The 26,165-nt window shown below is 63.6% G+C and overlaps 6 protein-coding genes across 6 annotated transcripts; 2 read left to right on the top strand and 4 right to left on the bottom strand.

Annotated features, from left to right (window-relative positions):
• Positions 1–839: 839 nt before the first annotated feature.
• EMIHUDRAFT_450123 (hypothetical protein) lies at positions 840–3,474 on the top strand (the record flags this gene model as incomplete). The annotated part of the gene is made up of 7 exons (XM_005780260.1): positions 840–1,307; positions 1,413–1,535; positions 2,238–2,414; positions 2,518–2,691; positions 2,766–2,829; positions 3,162–3,220; positions 3,335–3,474. Coding segments are annotated over 7 exons (1,203 nt in total), but the record flags the coding sequence as incomplete, so codon positions are not given.
• A 5,072-nt stretch (positions 3,475–8,546) lies between these two features.
• EMIHUDRAFT_434927 (hypothetical protein) lies at positions 8,547–10,026 on the top strand. Its single transcript, XM_005780259.1, has 6 exons — positions 8,547–8,592; positions 8,670–8,872; positions 9,103–9,187; positions 9,241–9,287; positions 9,428–9,555; positions 9,681–10,026. The coding sequence occupies exons 1-6, from the start codon at positions 8,553–8,555 to the stop codon at positions 9,868–9,870; spliced, it is 693 nt and encodes a 230-aa protein (XP_005780316.1). The 5' UTR covers positions 8,547–8,552; the 3' UTR covers positions 9,871–10,026.
• Positions 10,027–10,327: 301 nt separating this feature from the next.
• On the bottom strand, positions 10,328–13,269 carry EMIHUDRAFT_434925 (hypothetical protein). The gene is made up of 12 exons (XM_005780258.1): positions 13,117–13,269; positions 12,826–13,006; positions 12,311–12,369; positions 12,056–12,099; positions 11,885–11,978; positions 11,708–11,732; positions 11,548–11,588; positions 11,196–11,247; positions 11,088–11,116; positions 10,819–11,016; positions 10,712–10,749; positions 10,328–10,631 (listed from the first exon to the last, which is right to left on the bottom strand). The coding sequence occupies exons 1-12, from the start codon at positions 13,243–13,245 to the stop codon at positions 10,436–10,438; spliced, it is 1,086 nt and encodes a 361-aa protein (XP_005780315.1). The 5' UTR covers positions 13,246–13,269; the 3' UTR covers positions 10,328–10,435.
• A 2,556-nt stretch (positions 13,270–15,825) lies between these two features.
• On the bottom strand, positions 15,826–16,957 carry EMIHUDRAFT_353678 (hypothetical protein). The gene is given in 4 exon segments (XM_005780257.1): positions 15,826–15,971; positions 16,102–16,109; positions 16,127–16,278; positions 16,564–16,957. 2 exon segments carry the CDS (start codon positions 16,622–16,624, stop codon positions 16,136–16,138), a joined length of 204 nt encoding a protein of 67 aa, XP_005780314.1. The 5' UTR covers positions 16,625–16,957; the 3' UTR covers positions 15,826–15,971; positions 16,102–16,109; positions 16,127–16,135.
• Positions 16,958–18,890: 1,933 nt separating this feature from the next.
• Positions 18,891–19,319, bottom strand: EMIHUDRAFT_204912 (hypothetical protein; the record flags this gene model as incomplete). Its single annotated transcript, XM_005780256.1, has 1 exon — positions 18,891–19,319. One exon carries the CDS (start codon positions 19,317–19,319, stop codon positions 18,891–18,893), a length of 429 nt encoding a protein of 142 aa, XP_005780313.1.
• Positions 19,320–21,440: 2,121 nt separating this feature from the next.
• On the bottom strand, positions 21,441–22,483 carry EMIHUDRAFT_204910 (hypothetical protein; the record flags this gene model as incomplete). The annotated part of the gene is made up of 4 exons (XM_005780255.1): positions 21,441–21,497; positions 21,630–21,761; positions 21,921–22,181; positions 22,307–22,483. 4 exons carry the CDS (start codon positions 22,481–22,483, stop codon positions 21,441–21,443), a joined length of 627 nt encoding a protein of 208 aa, XP_005780312.1.
• Positions 22,484–26,165: the final 3,682 nt, after the last annotated feature.

Here is a 26,165-nt window from a genome sequence, read left to right as displayed (position 1 = left end):
AACGCCTGCTGGAGGGGCAGCTTCGTCTGAAGCCGTCTGCCCCCCATTCCTCTGGCGCCATCAACGTTCAACCTGTGTCACCCGGAATCCATAGTGTCACTCTTATGGATTTGAAATGTCAAATTTGCAGCAAATTTGCACGCAAACTTGTCATTTTGCGAGCAAATAAGATACAAACATCACACCGCGTGCGCCCCCGCCGGCGTGGGAGTGGCCGCACCGCGTGCTGGATGTGCCGTGTCGCGTGTGCAACACTCCCCCCGTGACCACGTCCACGCGATAGCCCCGCGCTGGCCCCCCCCCCGGGGGGGCGCGGTTAGCTCGGTTGACGACCCGAACATTCGCACGTGGAGTGTGTGTGTGTGGCACTCTAAGGATGTTTATCTGCGCACATGTGTGCGTAATTTGGCAATATTTTGAACAGAGAGCCCACTCGAGTAGCGCACTAGAGGCCAGGCATCCCCAGGAGGCGGGAGAGCGAGATCGCCCAAACCATCGTGAGGCGGGAGCGGCGAGAGCGACGACGGCTTGGACGTCGGCTTGGACGTCGGCGGCACGGCGATGATCAACGTGCGGTGGCGGAGGCGATGTGGCCAGAATGAACGCGGTGGCAACGGCACCTATGAAAGCTAAGACGCAGCGGCATGATCGGTGGCAGGTGGGGCGGTTGCGACGTGGCACAGTGGTAGCGATGATGATGGCCGTGGCGAGGGGGTGGGAAGTGGACACAGCGGGTGCAAGAAACGAGCCGTCTTGAAGTACCTTAAGGTATTGGTGAATGAGGCAGTCGTGTCCGCGACCCAGAAGTTTTGGTGAATGACGCCAGCGAGGCTTGAGGAATGAGCCTCGGCTCCAAGTGCGGAGCGGTCGCGCCACTGGCAAATGTTGCAATGCAGCAGTGGCGAAAGCGAAGGCAGCGTAGCTGCACCGAAGGCAGAGATAGCAACCGCGGCGTGAAATGTCACGGCACAAACGATCAGCAGCGGGTTCGTGATGGCAGCCAGCACGCTGAGATGCACAACACACCTGTGATCTATCGTTTGCAGCAGCGTGATACCAATGTAGTGGTGGTGACGGCTGCCTCCGTGGGAGAAGCAAGTCTGCAGAGGCTGCTGGGTACTATTAGCGCAGTCCGAGCTGCCGATGGCGACTCGTGGTGGCGCGGCTTTTGGCCCGGCGGAGATTGCAGCCAGCGCGATGAATGGACCCTGCGGGGAGGCGAGGAGACGGGCGAGCTGCGACGGCCGAGGAGGCCTGAGCCGCTGCGGACAGAGGCCTGCAAGCGACCGGCGTCATCGTCAAACCAAGTTTGTCGCTCCGGCACGCATTTTTGTCGCTCCGGCACGCATTTTTGTCGCTCCGGCACGCATTTTTGTCGCTCCGGTGCGCATTTTTGTCGCTTCAGTGCGCAGTTTTGTCGCTTCAGTGCGCAGTTTTGTCGCTTCAGTCCAATTACTGTTTCGGCGCGGCGGAAGGCGCCTACTCCCGTGGCAGCTTACATAGGGCTCGCCCATGCTCTCGCGCTGTCGCTGCCAGTGTGCTGTGAGAGAGAGAGAGAATTCTTGATACGAAACCACGACGACACACACCAGTCGACTCGCATCGGTTGCCTCCATGAACGGCGGAGCTATTCTCGCGTCCACACCACACCTGGCTCCAACGTGGACACGCCCATAGCTGGGGACACTACTAGGTCACGCATGGCATCAGAAGTTTTATCTCTGGGCCCCGAAAGGCATCTCTAGCAGCGTCGTTACGCATGCGCCCTCCCCTCCTGGGCGCATACGCCTCACGTCTCGACAGAGCTTAAGCCCTTGGTGTGCCACGAGACGAGTTTTTCGCCATCGCCGCGAGCAGCAAGCCGCCCGCCGCAAACAGCCGGAGGCATCGCCGCAGCACTGTCTGCGCTGCGCTCCCGCACCCGTCGACGAAGCTCCCCCCGCGGAAGACCGCGCGTAGCGACGCCTTGTCGTTCGAGATGAGCGCGCTTGAAGCCCGCCCACCTACTGCCCCTGAGAGTTGGTTACCGAGTGGGATCAGCTCCCCCCCTTGGGATCGAAGCTTCCACGACCTCGCACCCAACACCACAGGCGGGATCAGAGAGAGACTCCGCACCGGACACCGCCCGGGCTCTCTCTCTCTCTCTCTCTCTCTGTGCTGTGAGAGAGGCTTGTATCTTAAGAATTCTTTTTAACTTCACTCGCGCAAACATGGCGGACTCACGCTTGTTGTTGCAGCGGCGTGCCCTCGTCGCGGCCTCGATCGCCATCGCAGCCTGCGCCGCCGCCGGCCTATGGCTGACACGAGGTCACTGGGGCGCCGCGTTGCAGCTGCTGAGGCAGGAGGCGGAGCGGCGGCGCGAGGAGGCGCCCGGCGCAGTTGCCGCCTGCTGCGTCCTCGTCGTCGCTCTCTGGGTAATCCTCCTCATCCCATCGACGCCGATCGAGGCGCGAAGTCTCCGAGACATCTCTCAGACACCTCCGAGACGCATCCGAAGCGGGCGGGCCGCCTTCGCAGGTGACGATTGCCTACCTGTACGGGCTGAGGCTCGGCTTCCCTCTCGTCTACCTCGGCAAGGTGCTCGGCTGCCTCTCCGCGTTTGCAATCGGCCGCTCCTGCCTGCGAGACTGCTGCGAGCGCCACGTCCGCAAGACGCGGCTGCTGCGAGCCGTCGAAGGCGCCGTCGCCAAGGCGCTCTCCGAGAGACGCGAGAGCCGTCCGAGAGGCGGCCGCCGTTCACGGCACAGCCGCGGGTGTGAGAGCAGGAGCCGCTTCGGATCGCCTTTCTGTCGCGCGCCGCCTACCTCCCCATCGCGTTCAAAAACTACGGCCGGCATGTAGCGAGATGCTGAAGAGAGGCTGCCGAGATGCTGCGGGGTGCTGCTGGGCTGTAGCCGAGGTGCAGCCGAGGGACAGCCGAGGGGCAGCCGAGGTGCAGCCGAGATACAACAATTACAACCGTGCCCACCTGCCTGCGCCGAGGGTTTGCACGGCGCCCGTTCACAGCTGCCCGCCGTGAACAGGCCTCGCCGTCCTGTCGAACCTGCCGTGGAGATATGGGGAGATATCGGGAGATGTGGGGAGATATGAACAGGCCTCGCCGTCCTCGACCTGCGTGGAGATATGGGGAGATATCGGGAGATGTGGGGAGATGTGAACAGGCCTCGCCGTCCTCGACCTGCCGTGGAGCGCCTTCGTGGCCGCCTTGCTCACCGTCGAGGTCTAACCTCTAACCCTGACCCTGACCCTAACCCTAACCCTCACCCTAACCCTCACCCACACCCTTACCCTAACCCTAACCCTAACCCTAAGCCTAGCCCCAACCGCTGTCGAGGTCTGGAACTCGCTCCAGTTTGCTCTCATCGGCTCCGCGGCTCGCTCGGTCGGCGGCGGCAGCGGCGGCGGTGGCGGCGGTGTTGGCGGTGGTGGTGGCGGCGGCGGAATCCCCACCGGCCTCGCCAGCGGCGGCGGCGGAGGAGGTGGCGACACCTCTGGAGGAGGTAGCCTGGCTTGCGAGTGGTGAGGACTCAGCTGGTTCGTGGACGTTGCAGGCGGCAAGGCTGGGGGCAACCTGCGCTGGCGGGCGCGGCTTCCGATCGCGGTCGCCGGCCTGCTGGTGGTGGTGCTCGGCGCGTACTTGGCGACTGTGACGCGTCGTGAGCTGCGGAGGAGCGAGAGATGGCCGAGAGGTGGCCGAGAGGTGGCCGAGAGATGGCCGAGAGGTGGCCGAGAGGTGGCCGAGAGATGGCCGAAAGACAGCCGAGAGATAGCCGAGCGACAGCCGAGCGACAGCCGAGAGATAGCCTAGAGACAGCCGAGAGACAGCCGAGAGATAGCCGAGCGACAGCCGAGCGACAGCCGATAGACAGCCGAGAGACACCCGAGAGATAGCCGAGCGACAGCCGAGCGACAACCGAGAGATAGCCTAGAGACAGCCGAGAGACAGCCGAGAGATAGCCGAGAGACAGCCGAGAGACAGCCGAGAGACAGCCGAGAGACAGCCGAGCGACAGCCGAGCGACAGCCGAGCGACAGCCGAGCGACAGCCGAGAGATAGCCGAGAGATAGCCGAGAGACAGCCGAGAGATAGCCGAGAGACAGCCGAGCGACAGCCGAGCGACAGCCGAGAGATAGCCGAGCGACAGCTGAGAGATAGCCGAGCGACAGCCGAGAGATAGCCGAGAGACAGCCGAGGAGGACAGCACCTTCAACGAGGTCATACTCACCGAGCAATAGTAACACTCCCCTCATCAGGATCGAGATGGAGGAGGAGAGCGCCGAGGCCGAGGGCGCGGGCAGGCTGGCGACGCCTTCTGAGTTTCTTTGTGAAGCCTTCTTAATCATTGGTCACTCTTGTTTAATTCTGATTCATTTTTCAGGCCGCTGGCGACTCCCTCGCCGCCAGCCGCGCGATCTGCAGGAGAGTCGACACTTCTGCTGCACCTCTGCTGCATCTCTGCTGCACTTCGGCTGCACTTCGGCTGCACCTCGGCTGCACCTCGGCTGCACCTCGGCTGCACCTCGGCTGCACTTCGGTTGTATTTCGGCTGCACTTCGGCTGCATCTCGACTGTATCTCGGCTGCATCTCGGCCGCACTTCTGCTGCGCCTCGCGCTATCTGCAGGCGAGTCGGAGGCGTCGCCGCCCGGCGCAAAGGCTTCGCAGGGCGGCGGCTTCCCGGGGCTCGACACGGAGCGTTGATCAGCGTCTGTTCCCAGCTGCTGCTGTGAATAGGCGGCGGTTTCTCGAGGCTCGCCGAGGAGGGGAGGCTGAGCTGAAATCGCGGAGGTAGGGCAACTCACAGAGACGCGTTTGGCGCCGGGCAGTGGCCTCTCTCGCCCTCGTGGCTGCCTATTGTGTACGGGGGGAGCATTTTATTGTGCACGGTTGTGTGTGTGTTGTCTCTCGACCGTACTCGCGAGGCTCTCGTCTCACCAAACTCGTCGTGTGTGTGGTGTGTGTCAGTGGTCGGACTGTTAGTGCTGCGTGCCGCGAGGAGAGTTATATGGGGTAATTTGTGCGATTGCCGCTTCGTTTTGTGATTGGCTACAATGTATGTACATATGCACATGCACATGCATGTGGGTTGTGGGCCTCGGCTGTCCCGGTGTCGCGCGCAAAAAGCCCACATAGTTCTCACTCTAGCATTCAACACTCTGCATTTTCTTTTGGCCCGAAGTCACGGAATCGGAAACGGTTTTCGGGGGGGGCGGCACATAGTTATCGTTCTCCACACCGCCGTGGCGTGGCAGCTAGACGGTGAACGAGCTAGCGTGCGGGGAGAGCGGCATTGTGCACGGAGCTTTGCCGTTCTTAACGGAGTCGCTTAGGCTCCGGTGGTGTGCCTGTGATAGTGCTAGCACGCGCCAGTTCGCACCTGTGTCGAGCCTGTCTGCTGTGAGGGGAGAGTTGTTTTGTTTAAATTCTTTCATAGTAGCGTAGACGCTACTCTCGAGGTTCTCGAGGTGGATATCCTTTGGCCGCACTCAAGGTCACGTGCACAGCATGCCCCCCCCCCCCCCCCCACCCACCCACCCACCCGGCACGTGGCTAACGACCTGTGTGTACTGTGTGAACAGCGAACGCTGCCTCCCATAGGGCAGGATAGCACTAGCATACGGGTGGACGCGTCGACGCCGGCACAAAGTGGATCATGCAGTTCTTCCTCTTGTACGCATCGCCGCCCGAGCCAGAGCCGCGCGCATTGACCAACCTGCGCTGGGGCGCATGATGGGGCGTGCGGGGCGTTTTGGAGGTCGCTGACTCGCTGTCTCATGCAGAGCCGTATGTGTGCGTAAGAAAGAAAGAAAACAAATGGCGCAAAGCACTTAGATAGATAGATAGGAAGGCGAAACACAGTCCGACCAACGACTGCGACACCAACGCGGTATGGGTGCACTTGGAGCACTTGGAGGTAGGTACTCGTCGCCCTGAATGGTTGCCCAGGTTACTCAGGCTAGTTCCATTTCACTGTGGCACAGCTCGCGTTACAAAACCTTGATTTGACCATTTGCGCAAAAAGGTACATCTCGGTGCCTTCCAGAGGCAGCTGCCACCCCGCCGAGTGGACGGGCGCACACAGCAGGTGGCGCGGTGTGCGCCCGTCCACTCAGCGGGGTCGCAGCTGCCTCTGCGCGTCCTGTGGATGTACCTTTGTTGCGCGCCGGAGACGACTCGACGCCGCTGAGATCGGAGATCAAGCTCTGACAAGTCACCTGTCGCTCCTTTGACGCCGACGTGACTCACCCGTGCAGATCACATCATGACACGGTCTCGACGCGCTCGGTACGACGCCTGCGACCCGTCTTGGGTCAGGTGGCACGACGCTCATCGCGCCTACCAGCGCTGCCGTACAGGTTGCCACGACGAGGTCGAGCACGCTTCTATACGCTCGCCCAGCCTTCCTTTCCATCCCATTAGGCAGCCTGGGAACGGTGGCGGTCAGAGGCAAAGCCTGCGAGGGGTGGTGGAACCACATGTCACGGCTACTGCCGGCTCGACCCCATGATAGCCTCCGGAGGCTGACTTTGAGGCACAATCATCGGACAACGTCGGCGAGTTGAGTCGCTCTCGCGGTAGCCAGATGACCTCTCATACTAGTATCATCGGCCATGGCCGCAGGAAGCGCGGGGGATTCCGCTGGGAGCAACACGGAGCTCCGTTGGACGCGTTTTCAAGATTAGCGTGTCAGAGTGAATTGGAACTAGCCTCAGGACACCATCCCGGCGTGAACACGACGAACTGCCCTTCTCCGATGCACGCGCGGCACGCGCCACGGCGCGGCACGTGCCGCCGTCTTTGTTTGAAGTAAAAAGTCGAATCAGAGCGGTGTCGGCGTTGTCCTGAGTTTTCTCCTTCGGACCGCCCAACCGGGACCGCTCCGGGACGCACGCCGGCGAAGCACCATCAAGCTGCTGTACGGCCGCGGTATCGCCTCCCCTGGCTTAGCTAGACTGAGATATATTGTGCACAAGGTTGGCCTCTACAATATATACACTGACACTCTACCTCCCAGAGCTCGTCCCGGTCCGCCACGGCCATCCTTGGCCTCCGGAGGGCCCCCGCGGCGCGGTGCGGCGGCGTCACAAATCCGACCACAGAGCACCGGGACGCGGTCGGGCGATCTGAGGTCCAACTAGGCGTATGCATTGTCCCGGCGTGCCGCCGGTGCCGCTTCCTCGCCAATTTTTGGCTCGACCAGTTTGTCGACAAAACTGTGCCAGAGCCCCTGCTGCTCGACTGAGCGGCGGAGCCGGCCCGTCGCGGCCGAGGTGTGATGCGCCAGCACCGGGGCAACAAAGCGGGACCATTTCCGGGCCGTCTCGAGCAACCTCAAATTTTGATGATTTCATGACCGCCACTTTGCTGCACACTTTGACCTCAACCCGCGGCCGGCTGCGCGGCTCTCCGAGCGCGAGAGGAGTCGTCTACGAGGCGGCGGCGAGCGCAGGCGGCGGCGGCGCGGCGGCGCGGCGGCGGATCGCGGCGCAGACAACGGCAGCAATCTGCGGCAGGCTGCTGCCTACTGCTACAGCAGCTGCTGCTGCTGCTGCTGCTCCGCCGCTGCCGATTGTGGACACGATTCCCCCGATCACCCCGCCCGCCCGCTCCGCCCCGCCCGCCCGCCTCTCCCCGCTTGCCCGCCCGCCCGCCCGCCCGCCCGCCCGCCCGCCCGCCCGCCCGCCCGCCCGCCCGCCCGCCCGACCACCCATTCCCATCACCATCTCACATACCTTCATATAGGCGCTCGAGACCTCCTCTCGCTGCCTACTCGCTGCCTCGAGGGGAGGAGGGGAAGACGTCGAGCGGGCGCCACTGCGCTCGCCGTCCTGAGGCCCCTCCCCGAAAGGCAAGTCTTAGCCACATGAAATCCGAGACCCCTCCCCCCCGCCCCGATCCCCCCACCCCCTTGCTCCCCTCCCCCCCTCGGGAGGGCCGAACTGAGGCGCCCGAGGGGACCCCGCAATGCCCTTCCCCCTCGGAGGGCCGGACTGAGGCGTCGAGGGCCCCACTCTTTCCTTCGCATAGCGGCCACTCTTCGGATCGCTGGTCGAGCGACCCGGGGGATGCCCCGCGCGCCTGACCCAGGCGCGGAAACGAATCTGCGAGGCGTGGCCGCTCATGCGGCCCGATGGGGAGGAGGGGAAGACGTAGGGCGTGCTTGCGCGCCTTTCCGAGGCCCCTCCAACCCACCCGCGCTAGGTCTCGGGTTTGACGCATGGGGTCACTCCCGCGAAACCCGTGAACTAGCCGGGGCAGTCGGAGAAGGGGCAACTCCGTGCACTGACGGTCGGCCGTCAGAAAACACGCCTCCGTGGCTCGGGTTACACCAATCCTCGCTACCCAACGCGGCCAAAGGATATCCACCTCGAGAACCTCGAGATGCATTGCCCATCCATGGCTATCACCTGGACCCATCAACAGGCGCCTGCGGCGCCGTGGTCACGAGGTGTTGTTCACACCTGGGCAAGCATTCATGCAGCACAGTAGGTACTTGGAGTGCAGTCATGCACTTGGAGCGCTCCCCGAATATAATTTTTTTCGATGGCCGACATGCCCGCGCGCCGCACGACACGGCCTGAGCCGTCGCCGCGTACGCACGCCTCCGCTTCATTCCGGCCCTAACCCCCACACTCCATGTTGTCACGTCCTCCTCTCCGCGCCCGGCAGTCCTCGCGCGCCTTGATGCCTTCATGCCGGCCATCGCGAGCGCCAACGCCGCGCTGAGCCAGACCACGGGTGCGGCGGGATCGTCGTTGGAAGCGGCGATAGGAACGAGTGCTGGCGCGGGTGTGAGCGCACTGGCCGGCGGGCGCAGCGACGCATCTCTGCGCTTCATGGAGGAGGAGGAGGGCGAGGGCGAGGACGAGGAGGTGTGAGCGCCTCCCGCACACACATGCGCGCAGCCAAGATTGCACGTCGTCGCGCACATGCTGACGCGCGTCGTCCCATGTTGCCGCAAGACGCACGCCACTTCACTCCGCCGCCAACGCCTCGTCTCTCCTCCTCCCTCTTTCCCCCGCCCCACAATACAGATCACTGCTGCTGCCACAGCCACACCGCCACCGCCACCGCCTCTCGACTTGGACGGCGCACGGCGCAGGAAGAGCTGATCGATCCTCAGCTGCTGAGCGACCCGGGCGCGAGATCTAGCCGAGATTGCGCCGAGATCTGGCTGCGACCTGGCGGTGAGTGAAGAGCAGCGCAGGGCGTCCTTCACACCCCGCCGAGCTGTGAGCAGGCGGGCCATACGTGGAGATGGACCTGCACTGCGGGGTGTTTGAGAAGGCGGGGCCGCCCCTTCTTTCGGCTCGCACGGCTGTGAACGGCGCCTCTCCACGATGCGCTGTGAACACAGGTGGCGGCCGGAGTAGTCCTCGCGTCGCGGCTGTGAACGGCGCCTCTTCACAGCCTCGGGCCGTGAACAGGTGGCGGTCGACGAGTCATCCTCGAGCAGCTCAGAGGAGGACGAGGAGGGAGAGGGAGACGACGGCGGCGGCGGCGGCGGCGGCGGCGACGGCGGCGGCGGCGGCGGCGGTTTGCGTCTTCCGTCGCGGTGAGATTGCCGAGACCAATCGGGAGATTCTCCGAGATCCGCCGAGATCCGCCGAGACAGCTCGAGAAGGGCAGGGCGCGGCGGCGGTCCACAGGAGCCTCTTTACGGCACGGCGGTGTGAACAGGCGCACCGCGGCGGTGGCGGAGGCGCAGCGCGCGGGGCGGACGCTGATTGCGGAGGTTGCGGGTGGGGAGGAGGAGGCGAGCGACGGCGGGGAGGAGGAGGAGGAGTCGCGTGGCGGCGACACAAGCGGTGGCACCACCGACGCGGCGAGCGGTGGTGCGGGGAAGGGGGCCAGGAAGGGCCGACGCTAGGGCCGACGGTCGTGGCGAGACTGTGACTGAGGGGGGCCACTTGTGAGGCATGTGGAGCGGTCGCTGACGGCGTGAGATTGCACTAAAGTAGGGGCTTGTCGTGGCGCGCCCCGGGGTAGTCTTGTGTGGGACGCATATATACGACTGTAACCATCCATAAAGCGACCCACTGTGATGAAGTGGAGGTAAGGTAAGGTAAGGGTCGCAGGCGTCGTACCGAGCGCGTCGAGACCGTGTCCTGATGTGATCTGCACGGGTGAGTCACGTCGGCGTCAAAGCAGCGACGTGCGACCTGTCAGAGCTTGATCTCCGATCTCAGCGGCGTCGAGTCGTCTCCGGCGCGCGACAAAGGTACATCCCCAGTACGCGCAGAGGCAGCTGCGACCCCGCCGAGTGGACGGTGACACACCGCGCCACCTGCTGTGTGCCACGACGCGCCACCTCTGGACGGCACCGAGAGGTACGAAATGGCGCAAATGACCAAAATCAAGATTGTGGTAACGCGACCTCCCGGTGAGCATTTCGAGAGACATGACTCGTGAGCAGTTTCTCTCATCAGCCTCGGTCATCCACTGCACGTTTCCTGCCACGGCCACTTCCGAGACACTTCTCCGTGGCACTTGTGGAGAGACCCTTCTGAGACACTTCCCGACACACAAGGTGTCAGGTGACTTGTGCGGCGAACCTCCGAGACTGAGACATCACCGCGCCTGCCACGGCCAGCGCGCCTCTTGCAGCAGCTTGGGCAGGTCGGCAGGTACCTTCGGCGCCAGGGGCGGCCGAGATCAGCCGAGGTTAGCCGAGATTAGGCGAGGTTAGTTGAGGTTGGATCGGCAAACACCTTGGCGCCGGGGTCGTTGCAGAGACCGAAGCGCAAGCCTGCATGGGAAGAAAAAACGAAAATCGGTCGTGCCAACGGGGCGGTGCTGCGGCCAAAGCGGCGACGACTTCGAGGACGGTTTCGTGGACTGTCGGGTGCCACACGGGCCGCCACAAGTCGCTGCAGCGTCGGTGCCTCTCGGAGCTGTCTCGGGCATGCCACGGGCAAGAAGCCGCAGCGCTGTGTCTCGGGAGACTCTCGATCGGAAATGTCTCGGAGACGTCTCCTGCAGAGCGCTCGATCACAGCCTCACGCATGACACGCGCCTGTTCACACCTCGAGGTGTGAACACGCTGCCCGCTCACAGCGCGGCGGCGGAGGCCTCGCGTCGAAATGCCACGTCGGCGCGCGCAACAAGGAAAGTGCCTAAGGAAGAACTAAGCGAGAAGGTCAACGGATGTGTGGCGGCCTGGAGCGAAAGGCTGCTGGAGAGGCTCGGCGGTGCCGGGCGACGGCAAATCGTCATTGTGTGACACGCCGAGTCCGTGCATGCCCGCCTATAGTCGAGAGACAGCCGAGATACAGCCGGCAGACAGCCGAGAGACAGCCGAGAGACAGCCGAGCTTACTGCCGAGAGATGCAGCCGAGGTACTGCCGAGAGACAATCGAGAGATCGAACATTGCGGGCTAGACCCTGGCTGTAGCTCGGCTGTATCTCGGCTGTATCTCGGCTGTATCTCGGCTGTATCTCGGCTGTATCTCGGCTGTATCTCGGCTGTATCTCGGCTGTATCTCGGCTGTATCTCGGCTGTATCTCGGCTGTATCTCGGCTGTATCTCGGCTGTATCTCGGCGCGCCTCGCCGCTCGAGAGGCCGCACGGCTTGACGATGGTGGAGCCTGATAGTTATTTAATAACTAGGGGCTATCTGTCTAATGATGAACTGTTAATGAATGCCGCACGGCTTGACGATGTCTAATCTCGGGCGATCTCGGGAGATCTCGGTACAAGGCCGCGCCAACTCCGGAGCCCAGCAGGAAAGCCTGAGATCAGCCGAGATCAGCCGAGATCACATGAGATCACTCGAGATCGGCCGAGATCGCCCGGGATCAACCGAGATCAGCCGAGATCAACCGGGATCGGCCGAGATCAACCGAGATCGGCCGAGATCAGCATGCGACGGTGCAGGGGGCGCCTCTGCGTTCAGCTTCCAAAAGAGGACAGAGCCGCCCTTGAAGGGGGCTGGCTTGGGGTCGGTCGTTCCCATCGACGAGCAGAGGACGACGCGCCTGTGTCTCGGACATGTCGCGGACGTGTCGTGGACGTGTCGTGGACAGTGCCCATGCACGAGCAGAGGACGACGCGCAGCGAAGGCAGCGCGCGCGCGTTCTGCTGCGCGAGCGCCGCGACCTGGCGGGCGATAGGGGGGGGGGAGGGGTCCGGGGAGGGAGGGGGGGGGGGGGGGTTGGGGGTGTCTTGGGAAATGTGTCCGGCGTGGAGAAGTGTCTACGGAGTGTCGTGGAAGCCTGCATGAGGCACTGCATGCGGCAGTGTGTCCGGTGATCGACGCTGAGATGGGCTGAGATGTAGCCGAGATCGGCCGAGATTGCAGGAGGTGTGCCTGGTGCTCGACGCCGTCGAACTCGACGGCTCGCATCTCCTTCTGTGAGGCGCCTCCGCCTGTTCATTCTTGATTCTAAATCACTAACATTCGCATCTCCTTCTGTGAGGCGCCTCCGCCTGTTCATTCTTGATTCTAAAACACTAACATTCGCATCTCCTTCTGTGAGGCGCCTCCGCCTGTTCATTCTTGATTCTAAATCACTAACATTCGCATCTCCTTCTGTGAGGCGCCTCAACCTGTGAGTACTCGATCGTTACTTGGTAGAGATTCATCACTATCGCATCCCTACTATCGCCTCTGGAGGCGACTCACAGAAGGAGATGCGATCGCCAGCAGTCTTCTGTAGACTCATGACGCGGCAGTGTCTCTAGTGCGTCTCGGAAGCGTCTCGGAAGCGTCTCGGAAGCGTCTCGGAAGCGTCTCGGAAGCGTCTCGGAAGCGTCTCGGAAGCGTCTCGGAAGCGTCTCGGAAGTGTCACGGAAGCGTCTCGGAAGCGTCTCAGAAGCGCTCGCCGACGGCGGCAGCGATCGCGACGGTGTCGACGCCCGTCGACGCGGCGGTGAGGGTCTCCGGCTTGGTCACGTCGCCCACGAACACCCCTTCGCTCTCGTCGCACGCCTTGCAGCCGAGCAGCTCTCGCGCCTTTGTGACGTTCCGGACAAGCGCCCGCACCTCGGCGATGCGGCTGTCGGCCTGGCGGCGGCGGGAGAGTGCGGTCAAGCCCTGGGGACTGGACCGGCGCTTGCAGCCGGAGTGGGTTCACTCTCTCTCGCTCTCAGAAGTGCTCTCGCCGTGCGTCTCGCCTTGAGCTGGAGGTAGAGCGCGCTACCCGTGCGACCAGTTGCGCCCGTGACGAGCACGCGCGGCGAAGACGCGGCGTCGTTGGCGAGTTCGGAGGTCCACGCGGCGGCGGTGAGGCACAGGTGAAGCATGTACAACTGTATGGGGCGTTCCGGGTTCGGCTTCCGGGGTTCTCTAGGTCGCTTAGGCGGCTCCCGTGGTGTACCTGTGTTAGTGCCAGTGCGCGCCAGTCCCGTGCCCAGTGTTGTGCGAGGGAGTTTTGTTGTAAGATTCTCTAGGTTGATACCCGAGTACTGTCTGCTTGTGTAGGTATATTGTTGGCAAATCAAGGCTGTATGCCTTTGGAGCTCGCGTCAAGAATTTCAAACATCGCGTCAGCTCGCGTCTGGGTAGCGAGGATTGGTGTGACGCGATCCACGCAGGCGTGTTTTCTGGCGGCCGACCGTCAGTGCACGGAGTTGCCCCTTCTCCGACTGCCCCGGCTAGTTCACGAGTTTCGCGGGAGTGACCCCATGCGTGCGTCAAACCCGAGACCTAGCGCGGGTGGGTTGGAGGGGGCTCGCCCCGTTCCTCCCATCGGGCCGCATGAGCGGCCACGCCTCGCAGATTCGTTTCTCGCGCCTGGGTCAGGCGCGCGGGGCATCCCCCGGGTCGCTCGACCAGCGATCCGAAGAGTGGCCGCTATGCGAAGGAAAGAGTGGGGCCCTCGGGGTACGCCTCGTCCGCCCCCCTCCGAGGGGGGAAGGGAATTGTGGGGTCCCCACGGGCGCCTCAGTTCGGCCCTCCCGAGGGGGGGAGGGGAGCAAGGATTCCTACTCACTTTATAAAATGAACTCGGGGGCACGCGGCACAAACGGGGCACAAACGCCAGGCTACAAAGACGGGGAGGCACGTAGTGACGCAGGGGAGTCTAGGCGACGGCGGCGTCCTCCGACGCCGCGGCGAGCCTGAGCTCGGTCGCAATCTCTTCCGCCGCCGCGAGCTGCAGCGCGACTGACATGCGCTGGGCCTGCAGCGACAGACAGCCACGACCGCGTCGACCAGCTCGCCTCCTACTCACTTTCAGCTCACTTTCGCCTTCCCATCAATCAATCAAACTCACTCACACAAAAACACAACCACGGACCCAAGACGCACAAGCTCAGACAGTGACAACTCACTCACACTCACACAGGAGCGCGGACTCTCGCTGGTGCGAGGAGAGACGTGTAGTGCGCTGTAGTGCGCGCGCACACACACATGTGGAGCACGGATTGACCATAGCACGGGGATTCCTTTGCAATTTAGTCGTTCGCGAAGCCACCATTTCCGCCAGATCGGCCCTTGCGGTCGGTAGCCCTGGCCAGGGTAGGAGTTTAGGAGTCATGAATGCGTGTTGAAATCGTCCGGGGCGATCTCGGCCGCGCCCTGGGCCTGGCCATCGTCTTCCGAGTCCACCTCTGTCTGCCATCAATTGCGTCCCATTACCCACTATGGTGTTGTCGTTCAGATCGAAAGCTTTCTCCAGTTGCTTGTTTTGTGCGGACTGCAAGTTGTGGGCGAGCACCGCACTACACGACAAGGAAGTGAATTTTGTGTACATCATAAGTGTAATTTGTTGGTGCTGCCCGCTCCGCGGCCGTACTCGGTTGCTCGCAGTCCGCAGGGCAGAGGATCTTGAGGGCAGGATGGGTTGCGTCTGGTTTGGCGTCCGACGAGCCTCGTCTTGGTGGGATACTCTCTCGGTGGCATTTTGTGAGAGAGGAAGCCAAGGTGTGGTTTGTTGCCTTTTGAGGACCTCTACTAATGAGGACCTCAGATTACCTGTCCTCTGCAGTTCATGGCGGTGAGAGCCATTGGAAGTGTGGGTGCGGGGGGGGGACAGGCCGCCCTCAACCGGCGCCAACGTGGTCTGAGGCGTGGGGATTCGGCCGGGGGGCTCGCTGATCGAGGCCGAGACAGGGTCCACATTGAAGTGAAGGCCCACGGGAGGTCCTCACAAACGAGACAGAGGTCCTCACTAGAGGACCTCGGCGGCCGCCAGAGGCGGCCCTTTCATTGAAGTGGCGGCCAACGAGTGGCGGCCAACGCAGGCTGGAAAAAAAACTGTTCAGTTTTCAAAGGCAAAACACGACGCTCTGCGGTTGGTGCACCCCTCACACTGACACATTCCCCTCATCCCTTACCCTAAGAAGAGGAGAACGAAGAGGAGAGGCGCCAGTGATGACGAAAGAGAAGCTAGTGCAGACGAGGGCAGGTCAGACCCGGGGACGGCGGAGGCGGACCAGACGGCATCGACCGCCGAGGGAACGTTGGGAAGAGGCACGAGGAGGGCGGCGACCTCGACCGACTATGGAGGACCCGTCGCCAGACGACGCAGGGCAGACGACGGTGAGGCGGAGCAGGCGCGCAGGGTGAGACGAGGGAGGGAGCAGGACGTTGCGGAGATCAGCAGGAGGATGTACGAAGAGATTAGGAGCAGCAGGGACCCGAGGGACCATGTGGAAGACGGCTAGTGCTAGTCCCCCATCGGGAGGACGACCCCGGCTAGTCGCCGACCACACCCACAAAGAACCCTGCACAAAGATCGCAAGGGCGGGGACCTGTTCCTTTTTACCCATCTCCTAGTAGAGGTGTCCGTTTTATCTAGGGTACGATACTTGACCCCCCCCCCTTGGCGCCTCGTGTTTTTCGTGCCAAACCAGCGCGATCTCGGCGGGGCGTCAGCGCCTCTCGGAGGGGCATCATGCGCTCCCTTGGCCGCCCGACGGGGCGGGCCTCTTGCTGATGGACCCAGCCGAGGTGCCCAACCAGTTGGAGTCGCGCCGACGCGCTGCGGCGACCACCAGCCAGCTTTTCAGCGCGGTCGAGGACGGTGCGCCGAAAGAGTAGACAGTCTCCGGTCCATCCGGAATTTTGTCGTTTTAGTTAGCACTGCTGCTGCAGACAGGGCCCGCGTGACCCCTTGCCCTTCCCGGATCCAGCTCGCTGAGGCGTGGCGTCACCCCGCTGACCGCCCACAGGTGGCTGACGAAGCGCCACTCATCGCTGCTTTCGCGCGCCTGCTCCACAGAGGGCTCCTGCGGCTCTCCCTCGTCGCGTGACCGCCGCCGACAGCATCTGCTCGGTCGTGCCCGCCAGCGCGGAGCTGCGCCACGTCGAATTGTTCGGCGGCTCGACCGCCGGCGCGCCCATCCTCGCCTCCTGCGCGCCTCACACCCAGTATTTTCCTCGCGCGCGGCCGACAAAGTAGGCACACGACCACCTCCCTCCCACTCACCCCCCCCCACGATGCACAGCCCGTCCACTCTCGCCGGCAAGGCGCACGGAACGCCCAATTTGGGCTGGAAATGCCGCCGCCACGGGTTGGTGGTGCCCTCGGCAGCGGGGCAGCGCCACGCCGCGCAAACTTGCGCGACAAACTTGCGACCTCTGTCCCTCGTATTCACCCCAGATTTTGCCCTATCCAGGCTCACCCGGTACCGCGAGCGACGAGCCGCGCCAAGTTTGCTCCATTTCCGACAAGTTCATCCTGCCCGAACGCCGATCTTCGGCCGCCTGGAGGCCCAGGACGGGGCTCGGGACCGGCCAGGTGTGGATTCTCCACGGCGCTGCGGTGTATCTGCGCGCCCATGGCGCGTTCAGGGGTGTGCCTGAGGCGTGTAGACTGCGGGGCGCCGCGATAGCGCGGCGCCGACGGTTGTGTCGCGCACTGTCACACCCACGACACGGTCACAGTGTGTGTGCAGTGCGTCCACTCCGGCGACCGTGACGCCGTCGGCGCTCGCCTATACCGGCTAGTGTGGAGCTTTCAGTGTGGTTGCGTGTTGTACTAGTGATGCTGCACTAGGCGGCCCGTTTTTAGCAAAAACCAGATACCACATCGCGTGTGGTCGTCGAAAAACCGCATCTTCGCCCGTCTGGGACCTCTTCGTACGGCTCCAAAAACCGCTCCTTAACGACGGCTACGCGGCCCGGCGGTCGATCTGCGCCTTCTCAGCGGTGGAGGGGATGTGGGCGGTATGTGCGTACCGCGTGGTGTTGCGACGGTTTGACGAGTGCGACTCCCAGCGTCGACTTTTCGACCCCACGGAGCCTCTGCTGCTCCCGGGGGGGGGGGGTCTGCAGACCACCCGGCCGAACTTCAGAGTCGCGGTGCTCCTCAAATACCGCTCAAACGCCCACGATGTTGTGGAGGGGACATATGCTGATGATCCTGGCCCGATTGGTTCGCTCAGAAAGCTTCTGGGCGGTCGTTAAGGTTCGCTCCCCGCACACCGGCCCGGAAGTATCGTACCCTAGATTTATTTATTTATTTATTTATTGCAACTCAAAATGCCCTCGGCATCTCAAATTGCGGGTTCCCCGCCCCTGACGACTCTCGGCACACTCGCCACGCTCTCTCGTCCCAACCCTGGCGCGGCGGGGGCCGCAGACGCCATACCACGTTCTGACACTGAAGAGGCGATCACACCAACTAAGGTAGACAAAGGGCTTGGGCCTTGGGGATAGGCAGAACAGCATAGTAACACACAATGCTTACTGGCACGACAAGAGTGTGGATTGTCTGAAAGCAGGGAAGGCGCGAGCGGGGGCGGCGGTAGGGTAGAGAGTTTACTCGCCGTCCACCCACGTGCACATGCACATGCACATGCACACATGCACATGCACATATGCACATGCACTAATGCCTGTCGGCTCTCATCGCCCCTCTCCGCTCGCGCCGCCACTGCGCTGGCGCAACACAAACAGGCTCGGTGTGCGCATGACGCGCAGGCTCGCCGTGCCATCGGCGCCCGTCTCCACATAGACCTGCAGCGACATTTCCTTGATCGGCGGACTCTCGGCTACATCTCGGCTACATCTCGGCTACATCTCGGCCACACCTCGGCCACATCTCGGCCTCATCTCGGCTACACCTCGGCTACATCTCGGTCACACCTCGGCCACACCTCGGCCACATCTACACCACATCACCCCTCCATCTCCTCTCGATCTCGTCGGCTCGATCTCGCGCCTGCTGCCACACGCCCTTCCCCTGGGTCGGCTGCCGGCGCAGCTCCCGCCTAATCTCGCGTGAGCTCGGGGGTCACCTCGTGCGCCCTCCCCCGAGCCGACGGCTGGCGGACCACAGCTCCCGCCCAAACAGGCTGAAGACGGTCTCGACGAAGGACACGCGGATGCGGTTGTCGTCGAGCACCTGCCGCCCGGCCAACGCCCAGCGTCAGCCCTCGCTGACTGGCTGATTGGCGAAGGCGAATTTTCTGCGGGTGGGTCCGTCGCCGGGCAAGACATTGGCGGCCATGCCGTGCCGACCAGACGACTGACCGTGTCTGTGATGCCCCCCCCCCCCCCCCTGTGTGTGTGTGGCGCTCTATGTGGCGCTCTACGTGGCCTCCCCCGAACGTTCTTCGCCCCTCTCTCTGCCCGAGCGCCTCCCGCGTGGCATGCAGCTGCACCGTGAGCGGCCCGAGCGAGACCTGGTTGACGAAGCTCGTCTCGTCCTTGATGACCTGCGTCACCTGTGGCCGCAAGGCGTAGGGCTGGCCCAGGGGCTGGCCCCTCCCTCGCTCGGGGCAGGCAGGTGTGGCGTCCTCGCAGAGTTCATCACGACGACCGGCGAGTGCTACGCAGCCGCGAGCTCTCCAGCCGCGAGCTCTCTCAGCCTCTCTTGGCGCTGGTCCGGTGGCGCCCGAGGGGACGTGTCTCACACATGTCGTGGACGGGTGTCGTGGACAGCGCCCACGTGGCGAGCGCTGGTCCGGTGGCGCGCGACGACAACAAGGATGGCTCACGACTAACGACCCTCGCGCGGCGCCTGGCCGACGAAGGGCCCGATCTTGCCGTTGGAGCCGCCCTTGGCCGCCGAGTACAGCAGGTCGTAGGTGCCTGCCACGGACGCACGATTTTGGTGTGCCAAGTGTACCGTTTGGTGTGGATGCGACTGACGCGTCATGGCGGAGACGCACACGCCTGCCAGCGGGACGCGAGCCTGTGCCGGCACGGCCGACGCGCCCTCCAGCGCTGCGGCGGCATCCTCCACCGACTGCTGCGCCGCCTCCGGTGCCAGCACTCCAACAGGGCCGGCAGCGGTGCACGACTCGAGCAGCGGAGCTGCCGAGGCGCGGGCGGCTGGCGCGCGTGTGCTCCGTGCGAGGCACGCTGGGCTGGATGGCCGTCCGCTGTGAAGCAGGGCGGCCGAGAAGACGGCGAAGGAGAACAGCATCGCCGGAGCGTCGAAGCAAGATGAAAGAATTTTACAACAAAACTCCCTCGCACAACACTGGACTCCCTAGGGTGGGCGACGGCTAGCGCATCACACTCCTCTCCTTAAAATCCCTGTGTGGTGGCGGCGTGCCGTCCTCCCATCCCTCCCTTGGGTTGTCTGTTTTCTTTCTTTCTTTCTTTACACTGGGCACAGGACTGGGCACGGGACTGGCTCGCACTGGCACTAACACAGGTACACCACGGGAGCCGCCTAAGCGACTCCTGCGAGGGTGGCGAGGCACTTAGCTCCGTGCACCCGCCCACCCCCGCCACAGGCAAGCTCATTCACGACCTGCTCTGCGATGGCCGTGTGAAGAACGACTGAGATGCGCTGCTTCTGCAGCCCCAGCCAGCTCTTGGTGGTCCAAGTCACCTCATCGAGGTACTGGGCCCGCGTCAGCTTGTTCTGTAGCACGTCCGCCGCTCTCCGGAGGATCTCACGGACCCCCTTTCCGAACCCGCCGAACGATTCGAACAGCAGCAGCTGCACTTCGACGCCCTTGTCTTCCCTGGCGTAGCGATAGTCCCCGCCGTAGGACGGTATGCGGCGGTCGCCGCCCACCACCCTGCCCCCCCTGGTATGCCAGCGCCCAGTCCCTTGCCCTCTCTCGCCCTTGCTCTTCCTCTCCCCCTCCATGCCGCCCCCCCGGTACCCCTCCCCCTCCCCCCCCCCCTCCTCCTCTCCCCCCCCCTCTCCCTGCCCTCCACCTCCCTCTCCCTCCTCGCAGTAGGGCCCATGCCCCATGACCATGTTCCGGTAGAATGATTCAGTGTTGCCGAAAGCGACAAAAGCGCCCTTCCGACCGTGCTCCCCGCTGCTGCTGAGGGAACAGACGACCTTGACGTCTCCGCAATAGTGCGTGCCGTGCGAGCCAATGTTGTCCGCGTCCACGTCGGGTTGTTTGTTGTAACTCTGACCGAGGTGGGCTTTCGGCTCCATTCGCACAGCGGTGCCCCACGCGGCGCGTAGGGCGAGGATGAGGCGTCGAAGCGTGTACTTGTGTCTGGTGTTGTGGCCCTGCTGCGGTACGTTGACAGCAGCGTCGCCATACTCGTCGTGGGTCTTCCCATTCCGAGTCTTCTTGCCCGCCGCCGCGGCCTGGCAGGCCACGTCGAGGGGGAGACCCAGGCGGCGCTGCACCGAAAGACGCATCGCCCAAGTCTCCATTCGCATGTCATCCCGCATTGGGATGGCGTTGAGGAAGGCGCCGTTGCTCAGCTCACAAATCAGCACCCTATATAGTATGAAAATGAATCCCGCGCGTCTCGCGCCCCAACTGACAACTCATCGTTGTCCCTCGGACACCACTCGTCCAGCCGCGCTACCTTCGCCCACCTACCGCTCTCGCATGACATCTCGACAATCCTCATATCTCCAGGCCCAAGACTCCTAACCACTGCCCCTGCTCGCCCAGGACCACGAAGCGCCGCCCGCGTGCCCATTGACCCCCCAATCAACCCACTTGCTGTCCCTCAATCGCCACCCGCCAGATGTACTGCCCTCGCCCACCCAATACTCTCACCCTCCTGACCCGGACAGTCCAGGTACAGGAAAAGCGGGGAACGGGGCCCGATCCAAGGAGCACCCCGTCGGCCCGGGAGGGCTGTGAATTTCGGCGCGAGCGGAAGGCTGCCTGCAGACGCTCAGCTCCCGGCTGTGCTGCCGAATCCTCCCAGCTAATCCCCTGACCTGCCGCCTGAAACGGGACAACATTACACCACCTCACACCCACTGCTCCACCTCAGGGCTAAGCAGTGCGCAAGTCCACCCGAACTCTAGGCGAGGCATCGACCGCTCCTTTGGAATAGTGCCGTCAGTGGCTGCACTAGACGCCCATTAGATGGCGCGCGGCGCGGGCGGATGACTAGAGGGGAGATAATGCGGAGAGACCAGCTCGCAGGTAGATGTGCTCAGGCAAGGGCAAGGGATGAGGGGAATGTGTCAGTGTGAGGGGTGCACCAACCGCAGAGCATCATGTTTTGCCTTTGAAAACTGAACAGTTGTGTGTGTGTGTGTGTGTGTGTGTGTGGAGACGTTTACCTTACCTTACCTTACCTTAGTCCTTGGCTTCCTAACGGCTTAGAAAAAGGCAAAGGTCCTATCTATAGATACCCACGCCTCGCCCGCTCTCGCGCCCTCGGCGTCGGCCCTCGCGAGCCATCGTGGGTGTCTCCCCGCCTTTAAACATATAGCCCTTTAGTTCATTTTTTTCGGCACCACGTTCACAAAAGCAGGCATATGTCAAACGAGCACAAACACTCAGTCCACCTCCATCTCATCGGAGCGCGCCTCCCTCGTCTGAAACATGCCCGTGAGCGTCTGCTGCCGCAGCGCCGCGGAGGGGGCGGGGAGGGGCACTCGCCCAGCGGCGCCGCCCGGGGCTGCAGCTGCAAATGCGCTCTGCAGGCGGCCGCGGACAGGCGGCCGCGGCGGCGGCGGCGTCAGCGGCGGCGGCGGCTGCGTCAGCGGCGACAGCGGCGGTTGCGGAGGCGGCGTCGGCGTCTGCGTCGGCGCCGGCGGCATGTTGGCGAGCGGCGGCTTGGAGAGCGCTGCCTGCACTGCCTGGGTCGCCCTGCGCTTGCGCGCCTGGAAGCCGAGCCCGCCCGCAGCGGCGCCCGGAGATCCCGCGGTTTCGGGCTCCGCTCTCCGGTTGTACTGATCGGACGCAAGGGCGGGGCCGTCGCTGCGCAGCCGGAGCACGAGGTTGCCGTCGGCGTCAATCGAGACGTCGTGCCTCCGCTGCTTGACACCGCGCGAGACGCACCGCCCGCCCTCCTTCCCGCCCGTCAGCCCCCCCACCGCTTCGAGCGCCTCCCCCGTCTGCAGCGCCACTAGCCGACCGTGCGCCGGGCAAGGTAGCGCCCGCGCTTCTTCGATGTCCGCCACAGGGGCGCGCCCGCCGCGCCGCCGCCGCCGCCGCCACCGCGGCAGACGGGCGCACGCACCAGGTCGCCGCCGCCGAGGTGCGCGCCGTGGTGGAAGCAGTACGCGTCAATCGCGTGCAGCTCGCCGTCGGGCGAGCGGAGGACGGTGACGACGCGGTCGGACTTGCCACGCACGGACACGCGCTGGCCGGGCAGCAGGCTCTCCGCCCGAATACGCAGGGGGACCCACTGAGACATGTGCAAGCCGCCTTCGGTGCTCCCGGTGCGGCTACTCTCCCGCGAAAGTCTCCCGCGAAAATCGAAAAACGGTTTTTCACGTTGACGTTCTCTCGAGGTTCTCGAGGTGGATATCCTTTGGCCGCGTTGGGTAGCGAGGATTGGTGTAACCCGAGCCACGGAGGCGTGTTTTCTGGCGGCCGACCGTCAGTTCTGGCGGCCGACCGTCAGTGCACGGAGTTGCCACTTCTCCGACTGCCCCGGCTAGTTCCCGAGGTCGTCGGGTGTGACCCCTTCGTCCCCCGAGACCTAGCGCGGGTGGGTTGGAGGGGGCTCGCCCCGTTCCTCCCCATCGGGCCGCGTGAGCGGCCACGCCTCGCAGATTCGTTTTCGCGCCTGGGTCAGGCGCGCGGGGCATCCCCCGGGTCGCTCGACCAGCGATCCGAAGAGTGGCCGCTATGCGAGGGAAAGAGCGGGGCCCTCGACGCCTCAGTCCGGCCCTCCGAGGGGGGAAGGGAAGTGCGGGGTCCCCACGGGCGCCTCAGTTCGGCCCTCCCGAGGGGGGGAGGGGAGCAAGGGGGTGGGGGGATCAGGGTGGTGGGGAGGGGTCTCGGTTTCATGTGGCTATTACTTGCCTTTCGGGGAGGGGCCTCGGTTACGGCGAGCGCAGTGGCGCGCGCCCTACGTCTTCCCCTCCTCCCTCGAAACTGTCACTCCCCTTTCTCCCGGCCGGGGTGGGGCGCGCGCGGGGGCGGCGGGTGTGCGGCGGGTGTGAGGGATGTCTGTGAGCCCGAGAGCGATATGCCATGTCCGCCTTGCGTTGTTTCATAACATCGAAGGCTAAGCTCAATAAATAAATAGAGCAGTCATCTCCAGGGAGAGATGGGCGACGCACACGAACACAGAGGGACAGTGCGCACCCCGCCCCGCTCGCAGGGCGTTCTATCTGTTGCAAGAGAATTCCTTGCAGGTTTTCAGTACTTTTAGCTTACGAAAAGAGAAAGGGGGTTGTGTTCCCTAGGCCCCTAAGGGCCCTACGCGCGGCGTGAGAGCTCGGAAGCGATCTCTCAGTGTATGTAGCTCTTACGAACATACCCGTAGGTGAACTGCTGACAGGGTTCGCGATGAGGAGCGATCCGAACGTTTTTGCGACCAAGGTCTACTTTCTTCCTTTTGGCCCCCGGCCGCCCCCCCCCCCCCCCCGGTGCCGGCGAGGTTGCCGCCTTGTCCGTCTCACCCCCTCATCAATTCGGTGATGGCCACCTTTTTTCTCCCGCGCCGTGCTGCTGCTGCTCGAGCAGCCAAAAGGGAATCCGCGCGCACACGGAGCCTCACAGACCCCTGCCCCTGTTCCCACATTCCGCACCAGATGCGTCTCGCTTCTCCTCGAGAAGCGCGGCGGCACCGCACAAGCGCACGGCTCTCGGTCGGCTGTGACCGCTGTCAATGGCGATGGCATCCGCACGTGAGCACGAGTGAGCAGAGTGTGCACGTGGAAGCGAGACGGAAAGGGGAGAAGGAGAGAGTCGAGTTTGTCCACTGTTCATGCCGTGGGGAGCGGCGCAAGCAAACGTGCGAGTAATCGGATATATTTATGTCCGTCAACCCGTCTCGTCCTCGGTTTAAAACGGTAAGAGTTGACTCTTCGCGCAATGTGAAAACGGTACTCGCGCCTCGCGCATTCGGGCCGCGTCCACCTCTGCCGCCTCTCTCTACTAACTCTCCTCTCCGGAAAAACCTTAATGCCGCTCGTCGGTCGGCCCTTGAGAGTTACAGGTACGTCTTTGGCTTTCCGCGGAAGCCCGCCGCGACCTGCTGGTACGTGTACGAATCGGCCTCCTGCAGGGCGCAGGGTGCAGGGGCACACGGTGAGAGGGCGGGCTCGATGAACTCAAAGTTGACTCTTCTCATGGTGCGTCGTGTGTGCGCGAGCGGACGCCTCCTTGCTGCCAAGGCGAGCAAGACTGGCTGATAGCTCTGCAGTAAGGTGTGTGTGTGCATGCGGTCGATGCAGCGGCCGGCGTCGCCTGGTACTGGCGGTAGTCCACTGTCGCCTCCTCGCCCTTGCGCAGCCGCCGCGACGCGCGTATGCAGTTCTCCTGGTCGTCGTAGTAGCCTGCTCACAGGCATCTCTTCACAGCGACCGCTTCGCAGCGTGCCGGCCTCCTCCTCGAGGTAGTGGCAGTTCGGGGCGGCCGCGTGGTTCAGGAACGAGACGAGCGGCACGACCTCGAAGTCGCGAGGCACCTACACGCGCGTCTCGCCGGGCGTAAACAAGGAGGGCCGGAAGAGGTGCACGCCGTCGCAGTCCAACGCGGCACAGTGCACGTCCCGTCGCGATCGACTCCATCCCATAGCTCATGCACCGTGGCGCGCACCTGGCAGTACACAGGTGTGAGCAGGCTCCATCGGCTTCATCTCGTCCGTATCTCGGATGTATCTCGGCCATACCTCCGCAGGCAGCCACAGCAGCGAGGCGGTGCGGCGCTGCTCCGCGTACAGAGCCTCGCAACCGCAGATGCGGGCGCCTAAATAAAGCGCCGGCTGTGAGGAGCAGGCCTCCTGTTTTCGCAGCCGCGCATGCGGCACGTTTTGGCACGGAGCGAATCGCAATCAGGCCGACGCCGTGGGAGCCCTTGCCGGGCCGCACATAAACGTCTCTCAGGCCCTGTGGCTGCAGCAGCCGTCGTGCAGGCACGAGCGCCAGAAATGCGGCCGCCGTCATCAGCTGCACGAGCGCCGGGCCATCTGCCGCCGCCACGCCGTCGGCCACAACTGGCAGCTGCACTGCGCCGTCGATGAGATTCATCGCAGTGGCGGCGTGGCGGCACACTGCGCGAGGCTGGATCGCGGCGAAGGGCGAGAGCGAGGCGAACAGGAGAGAGCTGCCGGCGACAATCATGAGCTGACGGGATCCCACTCTGCGCCACCACCCCCTACATCCTAGCTCATAGCCCCTAGCTCATAGCCCCTACCAGCGCGGTAGGCTGCACCCTTGGCGGCTCCTGTGTTTTGGAAAGAGACTCTTCTTAGCGGCTCCTTGAAGGGGTGTGTGTACTGTGTTTTGGAAAGAGACTCTTCTTAGCGGCTCCTTGAAGGGGTGTGTGTTTTTGAACGATTCTCTCCTCAGCGGCTCCTTGAAGGGGTGTGTGTTTTCGAAAGAGAAAGGGGTGGGTGTAAACAATCAACCTTCCTTTAGTTAGCAAAACAAGGAGCCGAGCCCCAGTCGCCCTTTTTTGACCCGCTCTCCTTCATAATGACGAACATACACACACACCCCAACACACACACCCCTCAAAGGCTGGCCCTGAGGGCCAGCCCCCCTAAGGGGGGCTGCGGCCTCGATTCTGGCCTCCAAATCCGCGACGGAGGACCGAGCGGTGAGTTCCAGCATGCATGGAGGCCTCCGGATCACAGGCTGCCCGAGACACCGAGAGTGGTCGCGCGGCGCGCAAAGAGCTCGGGCGAGGATGCTGGGATGCGCCACGGAAACCCGCGCGAACGGGAAAAAGGAACGGCGGCGGCGTCTTTGCTCGGCGACGCCTGAGCTCCTTCCTGTCGGCGCGACGGCTGATGCAGGTACGTCGCGACCCTACTGTCTGTGGCTCGGCGATGCGGGCTCCACGGCCGTGCCGCGTCCGTCGGTGCCGCGTGCCCAATGAGGGACAGGCTGCCCTGCAGAGCTCACGAGCTCCTCACGCGG

Source organism: Emiliania huxleyi (assembly GCF_000372725.1).
Source record: "Emiliania huxleyi CCMP1516 unplaced genomic scaffold EMIHUscaffold_22, whole genome shotgun sequence".
Taxonomy (NCBI): domain Eukaryota; phylum Haptophyta; order Isochrysidales; family Noelaerhabdaceae; genus Emiliania; species Emiliania huxleyi.
Note: the sequence above shows the minus strand (reverse complement) of the source record. Positions and strands in the feature narration are given on the sequence as shown.